The following is a 26,096-nucleotide window of genomic DNA, read 5'->3' as shown; positions in this document are numbered from 1 at the left end:
AACATGTGTGGACTATTCGTAGCTAAGAAACCGGGTCATATAAAAGGAATTGATAAAAGGGATTTGATTTTTTTTTGGTATGTGGTTAAACCTTACTATGATGTTATGGTTTTTTTTTAACAATGACACCTTCAATTTCTTCATAGCATGTTTTTCAATTGATAAATACTCTTGAAAATGTTCTAATACCATACATTAACCTTTTCCGTAATATCCAAAAACACTATGGTGAATCACATTTATGTAAACTTTTTTATCAAGCATAATCATGTCAAACAGTCGGTCAGCGGATCCCCGTTACCAGCTTCATCAAATTTATCAACGGATTAATTAACTTTATCATGAATAATTAATCCACGTCTCTCCTAAGACTTATCCCTTGCCCTTTCTTTGTCCACCCTACACATGTCCAATTTCCCATACGTGTAGGAAATAATTTTTCTTATCTATAATTACGACAGGAGTGTGTACCCAGTGAAGAAAGATAAATGAGAAAATTGAATTCATCCTTTGTTTTGCACGTATATCCATGTCTAAGTATGGGATAAGGAATATACCGTGTTAGCGCAGAGAAAAGAGATGTATTTATAGTTAGAAAAGGAAATCTTTAGAATTATGAGACTGAAATTAAGTTACGTGTGTGGACTGTTCGCAACTAAGAAACCGGGTCATATAAAGGGAGTTGATAAACGAACGGATGGATGGATACCTCTTATGGACAGTGGACGGATAGATAGAAAACTCGCCAACACATATTCCCAGCCGCCGGATGGCCGAAATCAACGGCCGTCTATTACCCAAGACAGACACCACTTCTTTTTATAATATAAATTATTACTTATAAATAAAACGAACGTTTATATAAAACTATAATATGTTTTAAGTATGTATTTCTTTTATCCTGTAATGGTTATTATATGCCATTCAGATTACTTCTTGTATACTTTCAAGAGAATTCCATAGCCTTCGTGGCATCAATTGTATCAGATATTTCATCCAGGGAAATCTACTTCGGTATGACATGATTATACATCTATGTGAAGAACAAGGGCTACTGAAATTGATTGTGGTAACAATTTTTTGCGCAGATTACTCCCGATTGGGACGCTTAGATATTATTGAAGAAGAAGACAATTCAAAATGGCAGATTACTAAATCACAAGCCATTCCTCCGGCATCATCCGATTTATCTTTGAAATCCATGTATTTGATATTTAATCATTTTATTTTTCCATGTTTTTCATGGTTGATTTATTTGAAGATGATGTATGAATTCTTATTATTTTAATGAAATCAAGAAGAATTCTTGTTCCTTCAAAAAAAAAATTATTGTGTGCACTGACTACTTTCACACATGCTAAACCGTTGCAACAACCTACTAGTTCATGTGTTTTCTTCTTATTAAATCCTGAGAGAAATCTAACTCTTAAATTCACACGCTTTTTTTCTCTTAATAATAAACTGAAAAAGTAATTTTCCGAGCCTACATTAAATAGATTAAAGACTAGAAATACTTTATTTTTGTTTTGGATATAGTGAATTGCACGAAACCTTGAATCATTAAAGATTGAATTGTACCATAACTTATTGACGCAACAGCAAGCTGCTAGACTCCGGAATGGTAATCTCGTCAGAATACTTTCAATTACCAATTCCTCAAGAAGATTTTCCCATATATTTCCATGTCCTGCTGTTGTTTTCCTTTTCCATTTCCTTTATCTTTTATATTTTGTATGATAACAATTAAACTCAAATTTGCCTTTTTTCTTCAGTGAAGTATATATGCGATGAAGACATTCAATAAGGAGTGGATCAAAAAAAGAAGAAAGATTTCCAACATGGGGTGATGCATGCTGCTTCACCAAGTTGTTTCCTTTTCATCTTTTTTTTCACGGTTACTCCTATTCTTCTCCTTGATGATTTTTTTTTCTTCTTCAACAAGTTATTTTCTTCTTTACACAATTATTCCTTTGTCCCCCTAGACTTCTCCGTCTCAATTTTATCTTTTCGCAACAAAGTTGGTTGCTCAGTATCGTAGAGCTAATGTCAGTTAGACCTAAAAGAAGGACCATATAGATATGTGAAAACTAAGAAAAAACCTCCAAATATTGATTTTTTACGAGACTCGGTATGCTTAGGTTTTCTTGTATGACTACATTTCGTAATACCTTAACGGAGGGAAACTCTTCCCAGATATCAATTTTCGTGTATTAAATTGCAATCTGACATGTACTGTAACTATCGACTGACATGGATCATTAACTGGAATTCACCAGGAGTGCACAATTTGTATACCTATCTAACGATTTTAATTGTTTTTAGTCTCAAGGTTTTGTTCTAATTTTACAATAAAAAACAAAATGAGGTTTAGGCCAATGACAGTCTGATTGTCTTAAAATAAAGCATTAGTTTCTGGTTTCTTCGCAGTAATCAGCCTTCTTGCTTTTGTCCATCAATGTTTTTTTAGGCTGTTGACAGGGACGGACCCAGAAATGTTCGTATGGTAGGGCTAGAAACGGCCGAAGGGCGCGGAAATTTTTTTTTTTGGAAGAACTGCATATTTAGTAGTTAACTAGGTTTTCTGTAGAACATTAGATAAAGAGATAAGTAAAAAAAATACATCAAATTAAAAATAAACACATGATTAGAAGAAAAATGAGAAAATAAATAGATAATATGAAGAAGATTTCAAATTATAAACAAGATCATGGACTAAAAGTTACGTTGACTAACATAAATATAAGTGGGCTAAAAAATATTTTTAACACAAGTGGAAACTAATACTAGACCTATTTTTTTCACTTTTTTTGAGCATCATACCCATGGGCGGAAGAGTTCACGTGCGCATCCATTTCTAGTGAAAAAATTCGTCATAGGCCCATATTTTTCAAAATTATGTTTTTTTCAAGATTTTTTTTCTCTTCTTCATAAAGAGAGGCAATTTCTCTAGTTTATCATCTACCTTCTTTCATAATTGTAATTCCAAGTCACCGGGATCTAAACTTAAAAAGTGAGAGTAACGATTAGTATTGATCGATTTACAATCATTGTATTTATGTTGGTGCTGACGGGTCAGACTTCATTCCTACAATTACAACTATCTTAATAAAACTCACTCTCATTGATCCATATGTACATCATCTCCATCATGATGTAGATCTGGTAAGGTTTTCTTCAATTTTTCTTTGATTTTTCGTTTAATTTTTTTTTTCTATTTTAGATCGTGATACACAGATTCTATAAAAAAGATAATAATGGTACAAACAGAATAGTATCCACTGTACTCTTTTATGTTATTCACTTCTCAAAAATATCTAGTAACAAGAATACAACAGCGGTCCCAGCAAGTTAATGCATGTTTCTCTAATCGTAATATCATTCATCGATGCAACACCAGATATTCCATTAATTTTCAGAGCCAGAGATTTCCTTCATAGTCTTGTTCTGAGACCTTGTCAGATATGTTAGTTAATATATTTTCCTTCTTTTTTTGTGAGTGTGTAAAGACCTTGTCAGATATGAAATATTATATTATAATGTATTTGATTTGTAGTTAATTTTTTTTAATATGACGATGAGTAATTTCTAGACCCTTTATGGATGTTACAGGGGTATGTTTCATGGTTTGTATCTAGAAATTTGCTTAGATTTCACGTAAAGCATGTGTAAAACAAACGAATGAGAGGGAACTGCCATTCACGATGTTTGATGCTAGAAACCAACCCCCGTAGCTTCGCTGCGTATTTTCTACTATGCTGTTTCTACTTTAAACTAGATTATCTATCTTCTAGTTTCTTCTTTCAAGGTGTGTTATGGGCTGTAGATACTATAACTTTCAGTTACTGTCTCTCTCTACGCCTTGTAATTTTTTGGTATTTATTAGTGCTTTTGTTCACTTGTTGGGACTAGAATGTTGGATGCTTAATAAGTGCTACTAGGTTTTCCTTCATTCAAGCATGAAATGACAGTTTCCAGTACTTTATAGCCACTAAATTTAAATTTTTTTCTTAATTTTTGATTGTTTAGTCTTAGATTTTTATTCCAGAATTTCCTAGGATTATGTTTGCGGCAGCCATTGTAAATAGGATATGTCGCAAGCTCGTGATATGAGCAATGTTCTTCACTTGTTACATATTCCTCTCACATCTAACACTCCATCAACTTGAGAATCTAACCATGACTCTTTTGTTTGGAGCTTTTTTTATATTTCAGGAACTTCCACGATTTTATACATTTATGCCACAGAGGTTAGTCAGTTATTAGTATTCGGCATCATCAACCTGCTCTTAAATGCTTCAACATTTTAATCATCTATCTAACTCAGGAAGGAGGCAGATTTGACATTTCTTTCCTGTTGCAGCTACAATCTTTTTACGTGTTTTTCTTTTCTTTTCTTTTCTTTTATTTTCTTTTTATATCTTCTTTTTAAGGTGCTTATGTTACTGCATGCGTAGTCGCCAAATTAGATGCATAACATGTTAAGCATCCGATAAAATCGATGCATAACCTATTATACATCCGATAAAATCGATGCATAACCTGTTATACATCCGAGAAAATAGATGCATAACGTGTTGTGCAACAATTTTTTTGTCAACACTGAAAACAACCAAAAAAAATAGTTGCATAAGTTGTCATTCACTAGATAGATTAATTGCATATCGCATTATGCAACCAGTTTTTCTTGTTAGCACTGAAATATAAAAGTTGTTGCATAATCTTTTATACGTCTGAAAAAATAGATGCATAACTTGATACGCATGGAAAATATGGTTGTGTATGCATTATGCATCAACTTTTTTTCTAATCACTAAAATCAAACATTTACAAAAATGGATTCATAACCTGTGATGCAGCCGAGAAAATGACTGCATAGTTCGTTACATTTTTTTATGGAATTTTATTTTTTAGGCATATACATCATTTTAGTGGTTCCATAACGAAATTACCAAATGCATGAACTAAGATTGGTTGAGTAAGAAGCTACGCATCCTTTGTGGTGGCCGCATAATAATTCGTTACGCATCCTCTTTGTTGTTGTTGTTAGAATGTCATTTTTTATGTATTTTAGTGGTTGCATAACCAAAATAATGTATGTATGCACAAAAATACGGTTGCATAACGTGTTATGCATCTTTTATGGTGTCTGCATATTGTGTTATGCATTTTTTTTTCTGGCTACTTAACGATGAGTATGTAATCAATTTTTTGAAATTTTGTCTAAAAGAACAATCACCTCCGTCTTTTTCGTAAAAAAAAAATTGGTATTATTATTTGTATCCATTATGTAGATTTCTTTAAAATCTTTCTGACGAGATAAAATTTGTTAAATTCCAAGGCGTGGTTTTTTAGATATGTTATATTATATAGTTTATTTGCCAATATATCCCTGAAAATATATGTTGCATAACGAAATATTTTTCATGACTACAAATAATTATGGGTGTCAGAGAAACGAAAAATATCTTGGGCCTGACAATAAGAATAATATATTTTTGGGCCTTAGCCTAACCTCCCCATTTAACAAGAACCATAATTTTGGGCATACCAAAATCTTTCAAGGCATACTGAATGAAGACAAAAAAGGTTGTTGAATAGCAAAATCAGATAACCCCTTAACCCAAATTTTTTTTAGTGGCAAATCTGCCCTTTACGTATTAGTGTTAATAATCTTGATTAGTGATTAAATATTTTGTTTAGAGATTAAGATGATTTTCAGAATTATAAGAGTTGTTTAGATGAAAAATATGAGGAAAAAAAAATCAAAGTTTTGGTTTGGTTAAGAAGGAGAGAAAGAGAAGGAGAAAGTGAGAAAATTATAATTCTTGATTCAATGGAGGATGAGGAGGGTCATATATCATCTAAAAAACCTAGGAAAATACACACCAACTACACCAATGATTCCCAAATGGCTGATTTCTTAGATTATGAATCATGGTTCGGCGAAACAGGTTGAGGTTCGGCTCATATCTATGAGCCGAATCTACCAATTGATGAACGGTTCGGCTTACTGAATCTGTTTACTGCATGCGCCGAACCTATAATTTCCAATTCCCACCCTTTTGCTAGACACTAGTTCGGCTTATATGAAAGTTTCATAGTAAGCCGAACACAACATCCTGAATAGCCCGGAATAGAATCATTACTAATTCGGCTTACATATCCAAATTCGTATGTGCCGAACATAATTTTTTAATTTCTGGGTTGAAATATTGTTACTGGTTCGGCACATATGGAGAATATCGTATCAGCAGGTTCGGCACATAATATGATTATCGTCTGAGCCGAACATGAATTTGTTAATTTTTGGGTTAAAATATTGTTCGCGGTTCGGCACATATTGAGGATATCGTATAAGCCGAAACCTGTAAATGTTCATAGTTCGGCACATAATGTGATTATCGAATGCGCCCAACCTGAAGGACAAATGATTCGGCGTGTAACTAACATTAGAGGATAAGCCGAACTCTGTAAATTCGGCACATAACTGTTAAGCTATTCATTAAAACATGAAATTGACGGTGTCCATAACCCAATCCCAGCACCATTAAAAACAAAGTTCAACACCTTAAAGCAAAGGTGTTTGCAACACCATAAAAGTGTACCATAACAGTGTACATAAAAGGGCATTTAACCACGACCCCTCTTCTTAGTTCCACGACCACCTCTTCTTCCACCTTGGTCTTCATCTTCCGACGCATCATTACCGGGTTGGACGGTAGCACCAACTTGGCTTGTACCTTCACCAACTTGTCGAGACCTCTTAGTGGTAGACCTTTTTTCGGGTTCCTCGGGTCCTTGTCCTTTGTTGATGATTGCATCCCACTTGTCGATGAGGTATTTTTGTTCTTCCATGGTCATTGTTGTTTTGCAACCAAGTTTGGCCTTCATTTTCTTCAACATCTCCCTACCCGCGGCAACCTATTTTTCATTTGAGAACAACTTATAACCATGAGGTTGAAGACATTTTTACCATAACTAATATATGAAAACAATATAAAGTGAAGTCATTCTTACCATAACCTTGAAAGCCTTGACTACATCTTCGGAAGTAGACTTGTTGGTGATCTTGATTGGCCTCGCCTTCCCCTTATCAGATATCTTTTGCCTTTTCTTATTGATAATGAAGGGATGAGAAATTTGGTTATACCAATCCATATAGCCCGGATCCTCTTCACATGGATCATCAAGTAAAGGTGTTAACTTGGACGCATCTAATGTGTGATTGTCTAAATTATTCCAAAACTCAACGGTGAGATCAGGATCATACTTTGGTTTCCAAGATGAAGTGGTGCTTTTAGTTCCCTTACCACTCTTTGGTAACAACCTGAATTTCTCGTCAAACAAAGGAACCTTTTGGACACATCCTAATTGACGGAGTACTCGCCTAGGATCGTATATAACATAACCACCGGGATACCACAATGGCCCATGATACATACCTACCGGCATATCCTCATCTTCAACAACTTCATCTTCTTCATCTTCATTCTCATATGGTTGAAAAGCGACATCATCAACACCAAGACAGTCTAACGTCTCTCTCAAACTTGCCACCAACTTCTTTTTGTTCCTTTTCTTGGAGTCCTCGTACGCGTACCGCGCTGCAGTTGGCTCAGTATCAACATAATCGACATCTTTCTCAAATACTTTGGCCAAGTTCAAAATTGGGAAATGGTCATATATCCACACCTGCATCGAAAGAACCACATTAAAAAATCAAAGGAATTGAATTGATAGAAACAAGTTTTACTTGGAAACATCAAAGTAAGACTAAAGTTTGCAAACTCAGAGAACTGTTCGGCTTATATGGATCAAGTATTATAAGCCGAACCAAGTAAGTAAAAACTTCGTCTTAAAAGGTTTTATGGTTATAAGCCTAACCATACTCTGAACTCCCAAAAGTTACCTGGAGCAAAGTGAAGTTCCCTCCGATGTTTGTACTTGTCAACCTAGACGCGGTGGCAAGTTGGTCCAGCAGGTAAGCGAGCGTAGCCGTTCCCCAAGCAAACTTGTTACAAGTTTCAAGATTCTTTACCAATTGGAGATAATTAGCATTTACCTTGTTTCCGGTAGTGTCGGGAAAGATGTCTCTACCAAGAGTATAAAGCAAGTAGGCAGTTCCGGTTTGCTTCACTTTGACGGGATCCATTATCAACAAACCTTGTGTGACTCTTTCCTTTGTGTTCTCAAACTCCCTTTTCAAGTTAGTCAACTTGATCTTCTTATTCTTCTTATTTCTGCCACCTGGTATGAAAACGGTATCGACATCTTTAACTGATCGACAAAACTCCAACTCAGTTTTCATTGAACCCCAACCAAGGCATTCCAGGTACAAATTGTATAGCTCATCCCAACTCATGTCATAAAAACCAGCATCCACACTTACACCCCTTGCTTTAAGACCTGTAATCTTACTAGCCTCATCAGGAGTGATTGACATCTCTCCAAAAGGTAATTGAAATGTGTAAGTTTCTGGACAAAAGCGCTCGGTAAATGCAGAGGCTGACACACTATCATATTCCTTATGTCCATAATTGATAGCAGGCCATAAAGCACTGGCTTGTACGTAAGCAATCACCTCAGGAACCTCTTCATCAAGACTCCATTCCGCTGCCCTCTGGTGTCTCAATACTCGGACTGCACGATTGTGATCAGGAGTCTCATAAATTCTCTTCGCCCAAGAATCGGCATAACCAATCAACACATTTCCTCCATCTTCCGGAAGACCATGAGGAAAACCATCTGATCGAGGTGTAATTACATCATCTTCATCAGGAATGTGTAAACCAGTGATCCGTCGATCATCATCGTTCTTCTCTTTCTCGGGTTCTGCCACCTTCTTACCTTTCTTGTCTTTCTTGGGTTTTCCTTGGGGTTGTGTTTCTTGATGAACTTCTTGATTATCATAAACTTCTTCATCTTCAGCTATTCCTTCTTCTTGTCTTTCAATTCTTACTTGTCTTTCAATTCTTACTTCTTCTAAAGTTCCTCCTCTACCTCCCGCTCCCAATTTTTTCTTACCTCCTCCTCTAGGATCGGGAGTTTTAGAAGTAGAAGGTGTTACCTCCATCTTCTTCCTCTTTGTAGCTGCATTGGTCCTGACACAAGTATGAAAGTTATAAGACTAATTCGAACAACAAAGAGATTTGGAAAGCCAAAAACTTGTAAGAAAATAAGAAGGCTCGGCTTACCCGAAATAACACATATGAGCCGAATCATGTATTGAAATTTTTATTAGCTTACACAGAGCGTGGATCGGCTCATACCACAAAACAATTATAAGCCGATCCCATATATTCGGCTCACAACCGATACCGTCGAATAAGCCGAATCTATGATTATGAACTCAAACATGTATTCGGCGCAAAACTAATACAACCATACAAGCCGATCCTAAGCACATGCAAAAATTCTGAAATTCAAACAACAATTATTCGGCACAAAACTAATACTACCATACAAGCCGATCCTACGCACATGCAAAATTATTAGCCGATCCTATATATTCGGCTCACAACCGATACCGTCGAATAAGCCGAATCTATGATTATGAACTCAAACATGTATTCGGCGCAACATGATATCATATAAATAAGCCGATCCTACACACTAGTAAAATTTATGAAATTTTAACAATGATATTCGGCGCAACCCTAATACTATCGAATAAGCCGAATCTAGACTTATGAATTCAAACATTTATTCGGCACAAAACTAGTACTACCATATGAGCCGATCCTATACACATGCAAAAATTCTGAAATTCAAACAACAATTATTCGGCACAAAACTAATACTACCATACAAGCCGATCCTACGCACATGCAAAATTTCTGAAATTCACAAAACATATTCGGCACAAAACTAACACCATCGAATAAGCCGATCCTAAATATAAGTCTCTGTGTCACCAAGTTCGGCTCAAAACGGATTTCAGATATACGCCGAGTCGTTCAAATGCACTTTCAGGGTTCAGTTTCAAGAACAGCTCGGCGCACATCTAAGATTTGTTTTGCGCCGAACCATACCCTGTAACCACCGCAGAAACATGATTTTGACGAATTAAATCAATCAAACCAATCAAAAACATCAAATACGAGATGGGTTTGTAAAACTAACCTTCTTATTCTCATTTGTGGAGTTGGTTCTTCTTCAATCTCTTCTTCCGGTTGATTTTGTGGTTGATTTTGAGTTTCTTCTTCACTCTCTAAATCTTCTTCTTCTTCAATGGGTTGTTCAATCGCTCGATTAGAATGAGATACTGGCTTACGGCGAACCATTATATAGATGAGTTTAATCGTCGACTAAATTTTCACGAATCGACGATTAAATTTCCGCGATGATACGATGAAAAAAAAAGGAAGAAGAAGGGGTTAGGGATATGAAACTGATTTTGGTTTATTGATTATAGGTTTTTGTATTAGGGATAGGGATAGATTAGTAGTAATTTAGAGAATTTAAGGGCATATAGGTAATTGAACCACCCCATAGGGTACCCCTTATAAGGTCACCCAAGTTAGGACTAGTCCTTTGTGTGCCTTGAAAGTTTTAGGCATGCCCAAAATTAGTGTTCTTTAACAAACTCTCCTACATGATTTTTTTTTTGGGCCAAAAATAGGGACGGGCTATAGCCCGGGTTAGCCCCTTGCTAGGCACATCCCTGGCTGTTGATCTCACTGCTCTTTAATCAGGTTTTTTCAAACTAAAACAGTTGTCTGCTGCTTCGTTAAATAATCCTTGGACCCGCCTCAATTCTGTTTCTGCAATCACAAATGTAGTTATCGACATCAACAAAAGGCGAATCTAGAAAAATGTACAAATTGCTCATAAACTTTACAAATTACCTGCCACCTTCAGCTGATTCTGGAGTTCTTGTCCAACTTCTTCATTTTTTGCCTGGATTTAACTTTGGGAAAGAGAGTCGAAGAAGAAACTATGTTGGAAAATACCCAGTATTCATGTTTCATTGAGCTATGCCAAATGATACCTGGAGTTCTGCAATACGTTTTAACTGAGCTTCCTCATCTCCTTCTGACACTGGAAGGGCCCAATCCAACTCATCGAACTGCAGATACAAACCAGCATTTATGTTAAACATAGCAAGAAAAAATGCACAGTCCACTTAAACATTAACACAAAACAACGAAGTGAGACATCAAAACAATAAGTTCGCAAAAGAAAAAAAAAGAACTACAAATCTCAGAACTGATAATTGAAACTTTGTAAACATAATAGCAGCTGTTGTATAACTGTTGAAGCTAAATTCATTTCGCAGGGCAGCTGAACAAGGCCATCAGCCATGCTTCTGAATGATTACTCCTTGAAAAGCAAGCGACTGCTGCTACTATTTGATACAAGACTGGATGTTAGGTCAAGTGCACAGATGATGAGATGCAAACATTTCGACAATCTCACTTAGGAAATTTTACTAAAAAGATATAAACAATTTCTAGTGATGTCCCTGCTCGTCAAATACTCTAAAAATTCTTATTTCTATCGATCATGCATTGAATTGTCCAAGTGTGATACTTACTAGATTACTTGAAGGCAAAATTTGAAGGCAATTCATATTTCCACAGAAACATACATGCAAGATGTTTTTCTAGTCAAATATTATCGTCAGTGTAACTAGATTATCTCGAGAAGTATATCAACTACAACCGAAACAATACAACCAAACTACTCAATCATCCAATTACACCATCAATGTAACAAATGCATACGTATTCCTAAGGGTTCTCGCATTCAGCAAATGGGATTCAATGTATTTTTGCTCTACTATACCTGCTTTGCAGCCGTAACCAGAGAAGCACTCATGAGCTTGGGTTGTTCTGCAATATCAGCTGGGGTTTCCGTAGTAGTGTTAGCAGGTGGCTCTGGATAATTTGGGGAAAGTCTCACCGGCGGTGCATCTCTTTGAAGTGTTCCGAAAGTATTGAAAGCTAGGGATGCAATAGTATTCGCTTGTTCTTGTAGCTGAGATATGATATCCATCCTAACTAATTGTCGCCAAAATCCTGAAAATGATTGATAAATACATAAGAAGAATAAAAAAAATATGTACATACGTCAACAACATTGGACTCAATATTGGTTTGTTGAAGCCACAAGTTTAAAATTTTAGGGTGCACAAACAGTTGAAATAAAATTGATACTTTCGTAGTCATCAAATTCAGCTAACTAGTTCAGGTAAGGGAAGTATTCAACTAATAGTTGAAATAAAATTGATAGATTTTTCACTCGTTTTTGTAATTCTCAACCACTTCTGAAATTGATCGAGCTTTTTGAATCCTACCAAGGAGACTAAAAATTAAGAATACCATGGCAACTAGAAATTCAGCTCTACCCCATTATACATCCTATGTGATTTAAGGACCAAGACATATAGCCATGGCCACGAAAAAAAAACAGTAAGTCCAACATCTCTAAATCGACATCTCCCTACTTTTCGTGATAGTAGAATCCTGCCCAACAAAATCATATTAACAAACATTCTACACTAGTATGTAGTTCTGCCATCTATTGTCTTATGTTGTCCACTAAATGAAACACTTGCCTACGTGAAGTCTCGACTAGATAGGCTTTCCATTTAATGTAAGTTGCAAATTGGCAACGGTAATTCCTTAACACAAAACCAGAATAACAGATTTAGAGCAACTGCATACAAATAAAATACAAGAGAAAGGTAATTCAACCGTCACAAATGTACAAACCAATCTATTTTTTGCAAAACAGCATTTTCTTTATACAAAACCATTGCATGAGTAAATAACCCATTAAGCTCTTATTTTCACATTCAACCGTCACAAAGGTATTGAAATCTCGAGGTGCTTGTTTTTAAATTTTTAAGAATCGAATCATATGTTGAACCGTGAATTGGAGATTCATAATCAATTTTTCTATACATATGTAGGGAGAGAGAAAAAAAATACATATATGTGTAAGCACTCGCGGTAATAAACTCACAGAACATGATATGTTAGCCTATGTTTCAGTGTCCAATAATTTGATTTCTTATGTTTAACTATCCCAAAGGTATACTTCTAGTGCCAAACAACCCCCAAAAGTATATGTTCATGTGTTCAAGCATAGAAAATATGAAGCAATTACCATATATATTCATCTGGCAAACAATTACCATCTCCCATTATTAAAAACAAAAGTCCAATTCTCCACATATTTCATCAGAAAACCTGTCAAGCATCATTTAAATTACTTCATCAAACAAACTTTTTTCTCTCACACATTTGATCAAACAGTTGTCTAGTATACTACATTTTGCACACATACTAACAAGTTCAGTCTCATACACATGGGTTAACTTCAACAACCAAACCCAAACTCAGCAAAATCAGTCCATTGCAAGATTTTAATAAGGAAATAGAACTTTAATCAATACAAGTATTGGGTTTTACCTTAAACTCTTTCTTGGTTGCTGAACGGGTATGCCTGTTTTGAATACGTTAGTTCGGAAATTTGAGGACTTTGAATGAAATCCTATATTGTCTGTGAAAACCTGAAGACCGCATCCAGTGCTGCCGCAGGAATTGGTAACAATCACTGTTGCAGCAGTTGATAATGTACATAAATTTACCGAACCAACAGAAATTACTTACATCCACAGCTTTATCAAACCAGATAATGTACATAAATTTACCGAACCAACAGAAATTACTTACATCCACAGCTTTATCAAACCATCAAAACTGCCAAAGACTTGCATTTACATCAACGGCCACTGAGCCAATTATTTCCTAGAATACAAACTCAAGGCAACCTGAAGAAACCCATGTTTCTTATTTGGAGATTGAGCTGTGAAACATAGATCACATGCTGCTGTTGGCGAAGTTCCAACAATAAGTTTAACATTACAAGCAGTAGAAAGTAACAAGAACAAAGGAGGATTAATGAATGGAAAGGCATTGCATTTATACTTTTCCAAAATGAATAACACTACCCTGAAGAGAGCTCAAAATCTCTCTATCTCTTCTTGTACCCCTCATTACCGTGACTAGTTTAGCCACATGAAAGCACCACTCTAATAACAATCAGAATAACCGTTACAGATGGAATCTAAAAGGCGAGGGCATTCACGCTACCAAAACAATCACGCCCATGCCAATCAAACCCTAAAAACAACATTGAAAAAAATTTAAAGAAGCTTATTCTAAGACTCGATTGTATATATGTTACATATACTGTAAGAAACGAAGAAAAGGTTCTACGTTACTGAATCCAAACCCGACTCGGGAGGATTGGGGTGGGATTACTTCGTTAAAAACTAAGGCCAATTGAAGAAACAATAAAACCCATCAAGAACCACTTCTCACTGCAGTAGAGAGAAATCTAACACCGTCAAACTGATTCAACTTGGAAACAGCATCCTCTGTTTTCCCGAGCAGGAGATCCACATAAACAGATGTTAGAATGGCTTGGGAATTTCGCGGGATCATCGACAGGGCTTCCCTTGCAAACCGGTGAGCCTGCTCCAGATCACCTTGCACTGCTGATATGGCAGCAAGATTCACGTATAAACTTCCACGCGCTTCTTCTGGTTTCAGGAATAGAGTACCTTGGTATTCTTCCTTGGGCACAATCTTAGGAGGCACTGAACCACCATTAATCTCCTCAATGTCACCACCTTTCCCAACTCCTAATTTCTCTCTGTCTTCTTCGCTATACGGCAACTCAGAATTTTGGCTTCCATCCACGTAGGCTACCAAATGCTCAGAAGCTTCCTTCGGCCGGTTTAGATGACACAGAGCCTCAGCTGCATATACATGACCTAAGAAGATATATATTCTCGAACAATCTGGAAGTCTCAAAAGAGAATTTGCAGCCATCAGTGCCTTCAACGGGTTCTCAAGATTCAGCTCTACATAGGCTAGGTCCGCAAGGACCGCTTGCTTGATCATGTTGTTCTCTCTTCTGCAAATATCTTCGTACAAAGAAATAGAGCTTTGTAATATGGAACTACAACTTCCTCCTCCTTTTGAATCTTTCACATCTCCATTTGCATTAGATGCTGGAATATTAGATGCCTTTGAATCCCTACCTGCTAAGTTCTTGTGGTTTGAACTATGTAAGGGTGTTTCTTCATTCGTCTCATCCTCTTTCAAAGCAGAAGACCCTGTTTTTTGGGACTTCAATTCGAGACCATCTAGCAGATGTAGGGCATTGAGGAGGCACTGTCGACCAAAGGAGATTGAGAGATCGACTTTATCAGCACTTCCTAATGAACCATTTTTCAGTTTTGTCAACTCCAAAAACCTGTTTCTTGAAGTCCCATCTTCCACCAGTAGCTGTCTCCATTTCCCTGTACCAATAACCTGCACTCTAACTTCAGAGGAATTCAGAAGCCCCTTCTCCAAGGCTAATAAGCAGCATTCAGCAATTCTTAACCAAAGAAGAGGTTTGTTGTAAAAGATCAAGCTAGCCTTTTCGAAACAACGAGCTGCAGCTGCTGGCTTACTGCAAGCCAAATACTGCAAACCGCAGTTGTACACGACAGAAAGAGATCTATCCTGTGAAAAAGTTAAAAGCTTCTGAGGCTTCTCAGATCGAAGAGATGAGTTACTTTTCAGTGCCCTCGAAAAATAACAGGTTGACATGTGGTGTTTCTTAAGCTGATGATGAATGCATCCGAGATTGTTGTGAAACATACTTTCCATCCACGGTTCTGTCCTACTGTTTGATGCCATCAAGAGCTTTATAGCTTTTCGGTGATTACCTCGAGCATACTCCAGCTGGGATTTCAATAACAATGCCATGGAAGAATCGCTACCACGAGCAATGTTAACTGCTAATTTAACTTCACGTTTTGATGCCTTCAAATTCCTTGTGAGAAGTAGCAGTCGAACCCTGTATAAATGTAGCTTCAGCTTTAGGTCAACCACAGGAGCAGCGCGATCCGTTGTTGTTCTTGATAAATCATTATTGATGGTGAAACCAGGCGCCCTTGCTAAGTTCTGCCCACCTATGTCTAGGGTTGAAAGAAGAGTTTCATAGCTATCTGACTCCTCTGATAAGGATCTTCCTAGAGGAGCTTCTGAAATATTTGCACTGACTATGGGATCTGAATTTGAAGTGTCCAATGCAGGGGAATTACTTGGTGCGGAGGAGGTTTTTGCTGGTGTGTTAGCAGATTGATGATGTGCAACATTTCCACTATCACCTTGACCGATGATATCAGTAAATGTTTTTTCTAGATACTGAATAACATGCTGAAAGACAACAAATAATAACAGAAGCATAAGAGAAGAGCCTTGCAAAAAAAAAAAAAAAAAGTGGATACAACAACAAAGGAGTCATTCCGCCAACCGAGGAAAAAATACAGGGCTCATAGGATGTTTGATTTACTCGTCAACTTATCTTTGTTAAATGATAAAAAGATTATTTCGAGCTACAGCAAGCAATCAACTACTGATATGTTTAAGCAATAAAATGCATTTAAAGTGTTCAGCTTTGAGAATAAACACGAGTCTTCCAAAGGTAGCAACGACTAGAACGTGAATACAGATGAATCTAAGAGTAAATATGTCCAAAACTATTCACAAAATACTATGCTTGGATAAACCACAAGCAAAATCAAGCATTTTTACGAAACCAATCTAGAGGCATCGGCAAAATCAACAATGCAGTCACTTCACTTATGTGTCAATGCAATTTAATAATTAACCCATTTATCTGTTAACCGCATCGTAATACATCGAAAAATCATCATTATCATCTTGCATAGCTAAGGTTGGTAGGCACCACAGTTACGAAGTAAAAGAAAGCACAAGGCACAATTTTAAATAACAGAAATTATATGATTGCAATAATGATCAGAAGTTACATGAAACATTACCGGTCAGCTGTAACAAAAAGAACATGTTTCATCCCAAAAAAAAAAAGTTGTAACATCCACGAGTCTATATACCACAGCAGATGGCACAATTTTACAAACCTTTCCTCCTGTCCTATTTTACCACATGAAATTTCATTGTTTCACCATACTATCAGAAATGAATACCACACACTGCTCCCAATTCAAGTAACCGTTCTCTATCGGCATTTCCGTCCTAAAGGAAATGCACCCCTACCATCTCAACTATCTACACAAGTAAAGACTAAATGGCAGGGAGAACCCTGGCCATTTCGATTCACTTAAAGCTGAAGATATATTTTTTAAAAGAAACGTCTCTCTCTTGTTGACACTGATCCTAAATGGATAAGGCCATGGCAATCCTAATTTTACATCCATAAACCCTCTTCGCAACTGTAAATTTTCTGTCATTAACTCAACCTCTCTGGTATTGATCAAATGCATATTATCCTTAAAAGAAACTTCTCTCTCTTGTTGACACTGATCCTAAATGGATAAGGCCATGACAATCGTAATTTTACATCCATAAACCCTCTTCGCAACTGTAAATTTTCTGTCATTAACTCAACCTCTCTCGTATTGTTCAAATGCATATTATCTTCAATGCCTTATGTATATACATGTGTGTCCATAACTGGGAACCGCAGACTACCCAATCTGACAACTAAGTATGATGTGCTTTCTGCATTACTATTCATAAGTCCTTCAAATAGAATACATGATACACCGAGAATCTAATTAAAAGCACAAAGGCTAAAAATATAAAGTTTCAACGCACAAGGAATGTCACTGTAACTTACAGCAGCTCTTGTTGCATTATTGGAGGCTAATGCAATATCCAGTAACAGAAGACAGATATGAAGAGCAGTTGCCTGAAAGAAAAATAATAAAAGAATCAATCGGTCAATACAGCGTAATAACATTCACGTAAGTAAATATCACTAGTAATTATTATAATACCTCGTCAAGGGGTTCAATATTGTGATATAATGGTTCCAAAATCGACAGTGCATTTGCGTACTCATGAAGATGGAATAACACAACTGCCTGTAAAGCCGCGAGCCATCTTTAGTAAGTAAATCAAATATATTACATAAGTTACTCAGAGTATGCCTAAAGACACATCTAGTACAAAAATTCAACCAACTGTTTGCCAAGAGATCAGGAGGGCGTACAATGTTCAATTTTGCAACAGAAGTGTCAAATTCATCTGTGTATGCACTAGCAGTTGTGGCAGCAGAAAACTGATGACTTTTAGGTCCTGAAATACTATTATTACCAATACTGCTCGCATCCACCTGCTCTCCAGCTGCATGAGCAAGCTCCTCACTTCTCTTCTGAATCATCATATAAGAAAAGATAGGGTAAATAAAAATTTATTTTCGAGAGAGAGAGAGAGAGAGTTTTGTGTCCAGGGATAAATATTATGCAAACTGAGAGGAGATTATAAACTCTGGATTCCTCAATGGAAAAATTATGATAATGTGTACACGGCCAGCAACCAGAATGATGTAGCTTTTATTTTGAGCTCAAAAATAAAGAGCTCATAATGAGCTCAAAAATAAACCTCCACTAGTATTATTGATAAACACAATCTAAGTTGTTTCTCCAAAAAATAAAGAGCTCAACTTAAGCACTGAAATAAGGTTAAAGATTTGCTTCAAGATGACTTGCAACGCTGTATACTTTCATGTTTTGAGACAAAGAAAATACCGACTTCTATCTTACTTTTAAAGGAGAGTGATAACAGCACGTATATGATAGAAACTGATAAAGTCAAGTAGAAACGAAAAAGAGGGAAAGGCAAAGAAGAAGATAAGGCCCCTTGAAGGTTCTAATTCTAGCAAACCAAACATCTGGAAACCAGTTTCATTGAGATGGAACAAGGAATAGATCAGAGGTGGCGGTCTACTGATTCAGCAAGTGTCAAATAGCCAAGTTCCCTAGAATTTACACTCACCTTTTCATGGACGAGCAAAGAAAATGTTCATGACTACAAAATGTATACTAGGACATGTGTCAACCCCCAGTGTCTGGTCCTTTGTAAAACTGGCATGCGAACTAAGACATTTATGGACATAATGCAGCAGATTCTTTAGCTAAATTTGCTAAAACTCAGAGTTCAAAGTTAGAACGGGTTGCTAATTGGCCTAATTGGATTCGGTCCCTGATCCAAGAAGACCTGAACAATTTGCTATCTTCTTAACTCATTAATAAATTATGTTTTCCTATTTAAGAAAATAATAACAGAAGAAAAGAATGTGTACTCGAAATGGAAACAAGACTATTCCATGAGGTAACTAGTTTTGGCCAAAATGCCTTATAACAGATTCTGTGAGGGCAAAATAATCAAAAAAGATGTTTGCTCATCAAACCATGATACATGAAAACAAATAGAGATGACCACATCAAAGACAAAACAACAAGATAACAAGAGAAGAATTCCAGAATAATGCCTACCTTAACATTATTGAGAACTTCAAGCAGCTTTCTTGGATCAGTGCAACCACCATTGAAGTACTCCGCAACAGCAATATTGTGAAGAACCTGCAGCATTACAATTTAATCAACAATCCAAATCAAGAAGGATGTCTAAGAAAAGAAACACAAGGCTCAATATCCAAACCAACAGAAGAGCTGAAGACATAAAACAAATTCCAAACAAGGGGATATATCGCATCAAATGTAACAAACAACAAACAAGACAAATAAGAGAATAAATGCTCATCTTTTCTGGTTATTGGCCTGTTCGGTTAAATTTCTATTAGCCTATTGAAATCCACGGTAGATGGATTAATTTCTATAGTTCTATTCTAACACTACATTGACATATTCAACTAAAGCATAGTACTTGCTTACGACATCAACAGTACAACTCACCCGCCTGAGTGTCAATGAGAACTGTACTCTCTTGTACAAGGACAAGACCTAAACTCGTCCATAATGTAGTGAACCAGAGTAAGTAATCATTCACGGAAGGAATATGATATAAATGATAGCCACTATAAGATCCTTTGCTAAAATCGTCTATGCGTAATATTGTTATTTGGCTTTAATTCTCACATGGATGAAGCTCTCTTTTCGAAATTAGACACATTCTGTTCACTGGAAAAAATAAATAGTTACCAAACCACTTATTTACAGGCACATTCAAGAACTAAGAACATATCATGGGTACTTTTATATCACAAATATCCATCCACTGCAATATAAATGAATCATCCTACATTAAAATCCTGACTATTAACCACCAATCTGTCAGCTCACATATCTGTTTGGGATGTAAATTATAAAATATGGCACCTTAGTAATAAGAAAGATTTGTTGCCACATTTCTCATTGATAAATATTGAGACATAGTTTCTAACACATATCTCTATTAACTGATATGTGGCAGCAGAAAACCTATTTAAGACTCAAATTAACCATACCTACTTCATCTATGACTTATCAGCTGAAAATTCATGTAAATTTTCATTTCAATTCATCTTGCAAGATTTGCAGAAATATAAAATTAGGTTTTCCTTCGAGTAGTAACATGTGAATGAAAGTTGTCTAACTTATAGTCAAACTGACTTTTGTAAGTATTAAAAAATAACCAATTGAAACAAGGTCAGACAAGCAAAACTCAAAACTTCAAATAGATGGGGAATCAAGATTAATTTGTTTCCATCAAATAATGCACTTACCAAATGAAAAGAACTTAGAAGAACGTATAAAATTCGAAAGATCCCTTTTAAATCTATAACTGACCTTAAGATCATCTTGTTTTTTCTAACACTACACAGTACTGATAGATTCAATCAAAGCATAGTACTTGCTTACTACATCAACAAGTACAATTCATTCCCCCGAGCATCAATAAGAACTCAGAACAATATAGTAGGTACTTTTATCATAGAAATCTGTCCACTACAATGTAACTTAATCATCCTACATTAAAAATCCTGACTATGTAACAAAAGAGCCTACAAAGTATAGAACCACCAATGTGCAGCTCACATATCTGTATGGCATGTAAGTTATGAATTACGGCACCTTAATACTACGAAAAGTTCACTGCCCAATTCCTATTGATAACTAATGAGACATAGTCTCTAACACAAATCTCCTGTAACGCAAATGTTACAGCAAATAACCTACTTAAGACTCAAACTAACCATGCCTACTTCACCTATGAAGTATATCAGCTAAACATTCGTGTAAATTTTCATTTCAATTCATCCTGCACCGACTGTATAGAAATATGAAACTAAGTTTTCTTTCTATTCTTAGAGAGTTAGAGTAAATAACATGTGAGTGAGAGTTACCTCTCTCTTATAGTCAAACTGAATTTCCTAAGTATAAAAAACCAACCAAAACTAGGTCAGACAAACCAAAACTCAAAACTTCAAATTAAATTGAGAATCTTTTCCATCAAATAGTGCACCTAACATACAAACAAAAATGAGCAAGAACGTATAAAATTGGGAAAGATCCGGTTCAAATCTACAATAGCTAACCTTAGGATCATCTTGTTTTTTCTTGTTTAGTTGATTCAAAACCTCCAAACAATCTGAATATCTTCTCGACTGAAACAACAGAACAGCATCTTTTGCAAGTCCAGACCTAACAGTAATAAGTCCATCTTCATCTCCAGAAGTAGCGGCAGCAGCAGAAGCAATAACAGTAGCAGCTGATGTTGTTGATGACGATGAATCCATAATAATCTTCTCAGATCGAATTTAAACAATACCAATCTCAAATCTAATCTACTCAAATCGAATAACAATAACAATATCCAGATTAAAAACTAAAATCGAAGTTGAAATTGAGTTCAATCTTCAGTTCGAAATCTACTTCTTCCCATTACTCAAACCCTAGGGTTTCTAAAATCGCATGAAATACAAAAAAGGACTTTCGAAGTAATTATTTATGTTGTTTCTTCAGAGAAAGTGAAAGAGAGAGATGAACGGATACGAACTTCCGGATTAGGGAGAGAGATGAGATGGGACTTGGGAGCATGGGAAGATTTGGAACTCGGAAGAAATGGAGAGAGATGGAGGGATGCTGTTTAACACATTTTCGTTACTTTTCTTCTTTTAGAACGAGTTTTTATATTCCCAGTCATACAATCCAAGGGTTGTATGAACTCACGTAGGCGTGTCAAAAGTCCACCTTGAAATTACACATAGCAATACGCACTATGGTCCGCCTTGAAATTACATATTAAGGAACAATGTATAATCGTCCTTCTGAAATGAGGAGGGTACCTAGTACACCACAATTTTTTCAATCAATCTATAAGTCTGATGATACCTTGCGTGATCTATTATAGACAGACACTGTCAAGAAGATAGCAACCACAAGGTATATATTTGGTATATAGTTTCTAATTCAAAACCGAACCTTAAACTATAGGGATCAACCCAAGTGTTTGGGATTAACGTACATAACTTAAACAATTTATAATACGGAAAGTAAAGTAAAAGCACACAATAAGATTTTGTTAACTAGGAAATCGCAAATGCAGAAAAAAAGCTCGAGACCTAGTCCAGTATTGAATACTCTCATAATTAAGTTGTTATACAAACACACTACCAACTTCGTATTATTGAGACCAAGTAAACTATCCCTAGTTACTTAGATTTCTAAGTATCTCTGCGCCTACAACCAATCTGGCCAACGCACGTGAAACCTAAGATATAGTCCACTATCTTAAGTTGCTTCAGCCTCTCTGAAGACTTTAAGCACTCAAACCTTTTGATCGTCTTCCAAATAGTAAAGGACTAATATGTTTGGTAACCACTCTCCTATCTCAGGAAATTAATCAGAGATATACGTCCTCTGTCTCAAATTAGTTGAGCTAGTCATTTTCAAATTTTGTCCCAATAGTTGACTTTATATCATTTGATAGTCATGTTTATATTCGTTATGTAGGTCTTTTAAAATTATTTTCAATGATATAAAATTTACGAATATCTGTGGTATAGTTTGGAAGATGAATTATTTCTAAATTATACTACTAGCTCAACTAATTTAGGACGGAGGTAAGTATATGTTGAGCGTGATAAAGGCTTTTCTGTTTAAAATCAATTAAACTCCTTTGCCGGGTTTAAATCTTTCATGATCTAAAATAACAAGTTAACCAGATCGAGTCAAACTAAACTACCAGATTCGGATGTTGAAGAGTACCACCAAATGATAGCTTGCCGACCTAAATACGACTAGTAATAACAAGGCTAACAAAAGATAAACTAGATCTAGTCGGATCCCAGACGATCGAGTTTGTGCCCGAAGCAAATCACAAAGATACGAAACCAATAAGAAAACCTTCTTATCTTCAAATCTTCAATAGTCTTACGTACCTGCACAATAAAAAACTTGATTCCGACTTATGATCGATCACGCATATAACAAAGTCAGTTAACAATGGTTGATCACAAGTCAACTTCATATCTAAAGACAGGTTCGTACTACCGTTAATGTCTTGATCTAGTTTGAGTGACCTTATGTCAGAAGAGAAGGCTCTGAAGAATAATCAAACTAGGTACACTCAAGAGTTAACAAGCCATAAGTCGATCAAATCAATAATTGAAAACTAAAATAACAATACAATTCTAGTTTCCTACCAATGGTACTAATAGACGCTTCTTGATCCCAAAGAAGTCTTGAAACTAGCAGACGTAAGAGATTTCGCGTAATTAGGATATTCTCCTCTCCAATATAGTATTACGAGAATACTATTAGTCGGCTGCTGTAGTGACTATGAAAGGAATTGGCTGCCTCAGGATAAGTTTGTAAGAAGAACATACTTCATTATTTATAGACCAAGGTAGTTTCGACACCAAGGAATTTCCATCCCGGAAATATTCTTAAGATATGCAATAAAGCACCTAAAGTCGGTTTTTTTTCCAATTCTAACCAATATCCAATTGTATAACCTAAATCTCTTGGACAACTCAATATTATATATGACTTAAATAATATATTTTTATATATATATATATGTTTTGCTTGCTGGTAAAATGAAAACGTCGGGGTACCAAAATACACCACCAACTTTTTCTAAGGCAATCTGTATGGACTAAACTCGAATTCAATTATGAGAGTTCAACTTAATGAATCTCAATCAAGAAATTATATGAAGAGCTTATATCTCTTTCTATCACAATTAGAAAGTTAACAGAAGCAAGTTCATGAACCTGATTATGTGTGAGAGTACTTGGACGATTCCAAAGATCAATATCCAAGAATCAATCAAGTCGTATCCAACAAATAAGTATGTATATCTACTTTGATTGATTAACATACAATTTGTGATATTTCAATTATAGAGATAAATAATATAATGCGGGGGAAAAAGTAACACAGACACCAAAATTTTGTTAACGAGGAAACCGCGAATGCAAAAAAAACACGGGACCTAGTCCAGATTTGAACACCAAACTGGATTAAGCCGCTACATACACTTGCCTACCATCAGAACTTTGGACTGGAATGTAGTTGAGACCGAATTAAACCATCACAACAATTAATTTACAGTCACACTCCTTGCGCCTCTTGAATCCGAGAAGGACTCCGCGCAATTGAAATTATTATTCACCTCACAAGTCGAAACTTATGGAATCACAAAGTCTGAGATGAAGATACTTTGTGATTTTTATCTATCTTGTTTTGTCGGAGCAAAATCACCAATCCAAATAAGATCATGATACACGAACTATCAAGATAAATGTAGTTGGACTTGGCTTCATGAATCCCTATGTGAAGTATTTTTAGTCGCTAAACCCTAGAATGGTTTGAATGAGGGGACGACTCTAGTTTACAACTATGACATACAAGAATAGTGTAAGTGATTCAAAGATCCAAGTTATTAGAGGTTCTCCTTTCATAGACTTTCAAGGTCAAAGTTTCTTTAGGTTTTAAAACCAACAGATCTTTTCTGATTTGCATACTGGGTATGCGTACCATTCCTGGTTCACGAGTCACAAACTTTTTGTGGTATGGATACCGGTTATGCGTATCACAAAGTCAATGCCGAACTATAGATACGCCGGTATGTGTACTGGGTACATGTACTGCGGCTCCAGAATTATAACAGTTCTCGCAGTATGTGAACTGGTATGCATACTGTCATGTATCCAGATTAACAGGAGTTCCATATCTCTCTAATAATCAATTCTAACATTCCCAAATAACATCAATGACACATATCACTGTTCCAGGCTATTTTCAAATGATTAAATCTTGAATCATAATTTAAGTCATGAACAATGAATTGTTCTTAACCAAATTCATCAAGTATGAACAAATGTTCTTAAGCATAAATAATCATTTTTCGAGAACAATATTCAAGATAAACTTGACTTGAAATTTTTGTTATGCATTTACTGTCTAATTTATTCATGCGAAAATGTATCATAGATAGAAAGGTGATAACTTGAGAAATAGGTGGTTCAGTCTTCACTTACCTTTTGATGTTGAAGTTCTCCAAAGCTCATGTTGATCTTCGCCTTCAAACGATAGAGCGCAATGATTTCTGATTCTCAACTACACACTTTTATCCTAATCTGAGATCTGACTAAATGTAGACTACAAATCAAGATATAGTTTTGACAATTAAATTTGACAAGAAGCTTGAGATAGCAACACTTGTGAGTTCGACCGAGCAATTCTCTAACGTAAAACAAAACATATAACTTCAAAAATCTCAAAAAGATTATCTACTATTTCGTTTTGGGATCTCACCTTGAGTATCAAGGAATATCTTTGAACAATTTAGAAATAAGATCTCATCTTGGACTTTCCTAGTTTTCAAACCTAATTTCCAGATCACACAAACCCTAAAGTGTATGTGATTTAAGAAATAAATTTTGCCAATTGGTACTGGTTCTACCATGACTCGTAAAACAAGTTAGGATCGTTTCAACCTTGACTTCTAATATATGTAGGGATTGATTCTACCTTGATTCTCAACATAATCTAGGATCGGTTATACCTTGATTCCCTATATAGGTTAGGATCAGTCCAACCTTAAGATATTCAATGAAAACGGATCATCAATCCTCTTGATTTCCTTTCGACTATGAAACAAGTCTGTACGTCTACTTCCTTCAACTCATGTAATTAAACATAGTTTTATAGATTTATCAAACCTATGTTCACTACACAATCTAGTAACGACTTACAAAGATTATGTTGATGTCGCAATTACGAAGTTTAAAAGATAAACATTATACTTTGT

At 35.8% G+C, this 26,096-nt stretch overlaps 2 protein-coding genes across 3 annotated transcripts; both read right to left on the bottom strand.

Moving 5' to 3' along the window:
• Window positions 1-10,550: 10,550 nt before the first annotated feature.
• LOC113355855 (mediator of RNA polymerase II transcription subunit 21-like) lies at window positions 10,551-13,790 on the bottom strand. Its single transcript, XM_026598818.1, has 7 exons — window positions 13,683-13,790; window positions 13,419-13,563; window positions 13,114-13,196; window positions 11,788-12,020; window positions 10,991-11,068; window positions 10,848-10,899; window positions 10,551-10,763 (listed from the first exon to the last, which is right to left on the bottom strand). The coding sequence occupies exons 3-7, from the start codon at window positions 13,142-13,144 to the stop codon at window positions 10,687-10,689; spliced, it is 471 nt and encodes a 156-aa protein (XP_026454603.1). The 5' UTR covers window positions 13,145-13,196; window positions 13,419-13,563; window positions 13,683-13,790; the 3' UTR covers window positions 10,551-10,686.
• A 121-nt stretch (window positions 13,791-13,911) lies between these two features.
• LOC113355854 (CCR4-NOT transcription complex subunit 10-like) lies at window positions 13,912-21,938 on the bottom strand. 2 transcript variants are annotated; one of them, XM_026598816.1, is made up of 6 exons: window positions 21,373-21,938; window positions 19,331-19,417; window positions 18,046-18,207; window positions 17,831-17,917; window positions 17,671-17,742; window positions 13,912-16,226 (listed from the first exon to the last, which is right to left on the bottom strand). In XM_026598816.1, the coding sequence occupies exons 1-6, from the start codon at window positions 21,571-21,573 to the stop codon at window positions 14,316-14,318; spliced, it is 2,520 nt and encodes an 839-aa protein (XP_026454601.1). In that variant the 5' UTR covers window positions 21,574-21,938; the 3' UTR covers window positions 13,912-14,315. The 2 variants fall into 2 exon arrangements, with proteins under 2 accessions (XP_026454601.1, XP_026454602.1); XM_026598817.1 differs by having other exon boundaries at window positions 18,046-18,204.
• Window positions 21,939-26,096: the final 4,158 nt, after the last annotated feature.

Source organism: Papaver somniferum, chromosome 3 (assembly GCF_003573695.1).
Source record: "Papaver somniferum cultivar HN1 chromosome 3, ASM357369v1, whole genome shotgun sequence".
In the NCBI taxonomy this organism is placed as follows: Eukaryota; Viridiplantae; Streptophyta; class Magnoliopsida; order Ranunculales; family Papaveraceae; genus Papaver; species Papaver somniferum.
This window is presented reverse-complemented; position numbering and strand designations above follow the sequence as displayed.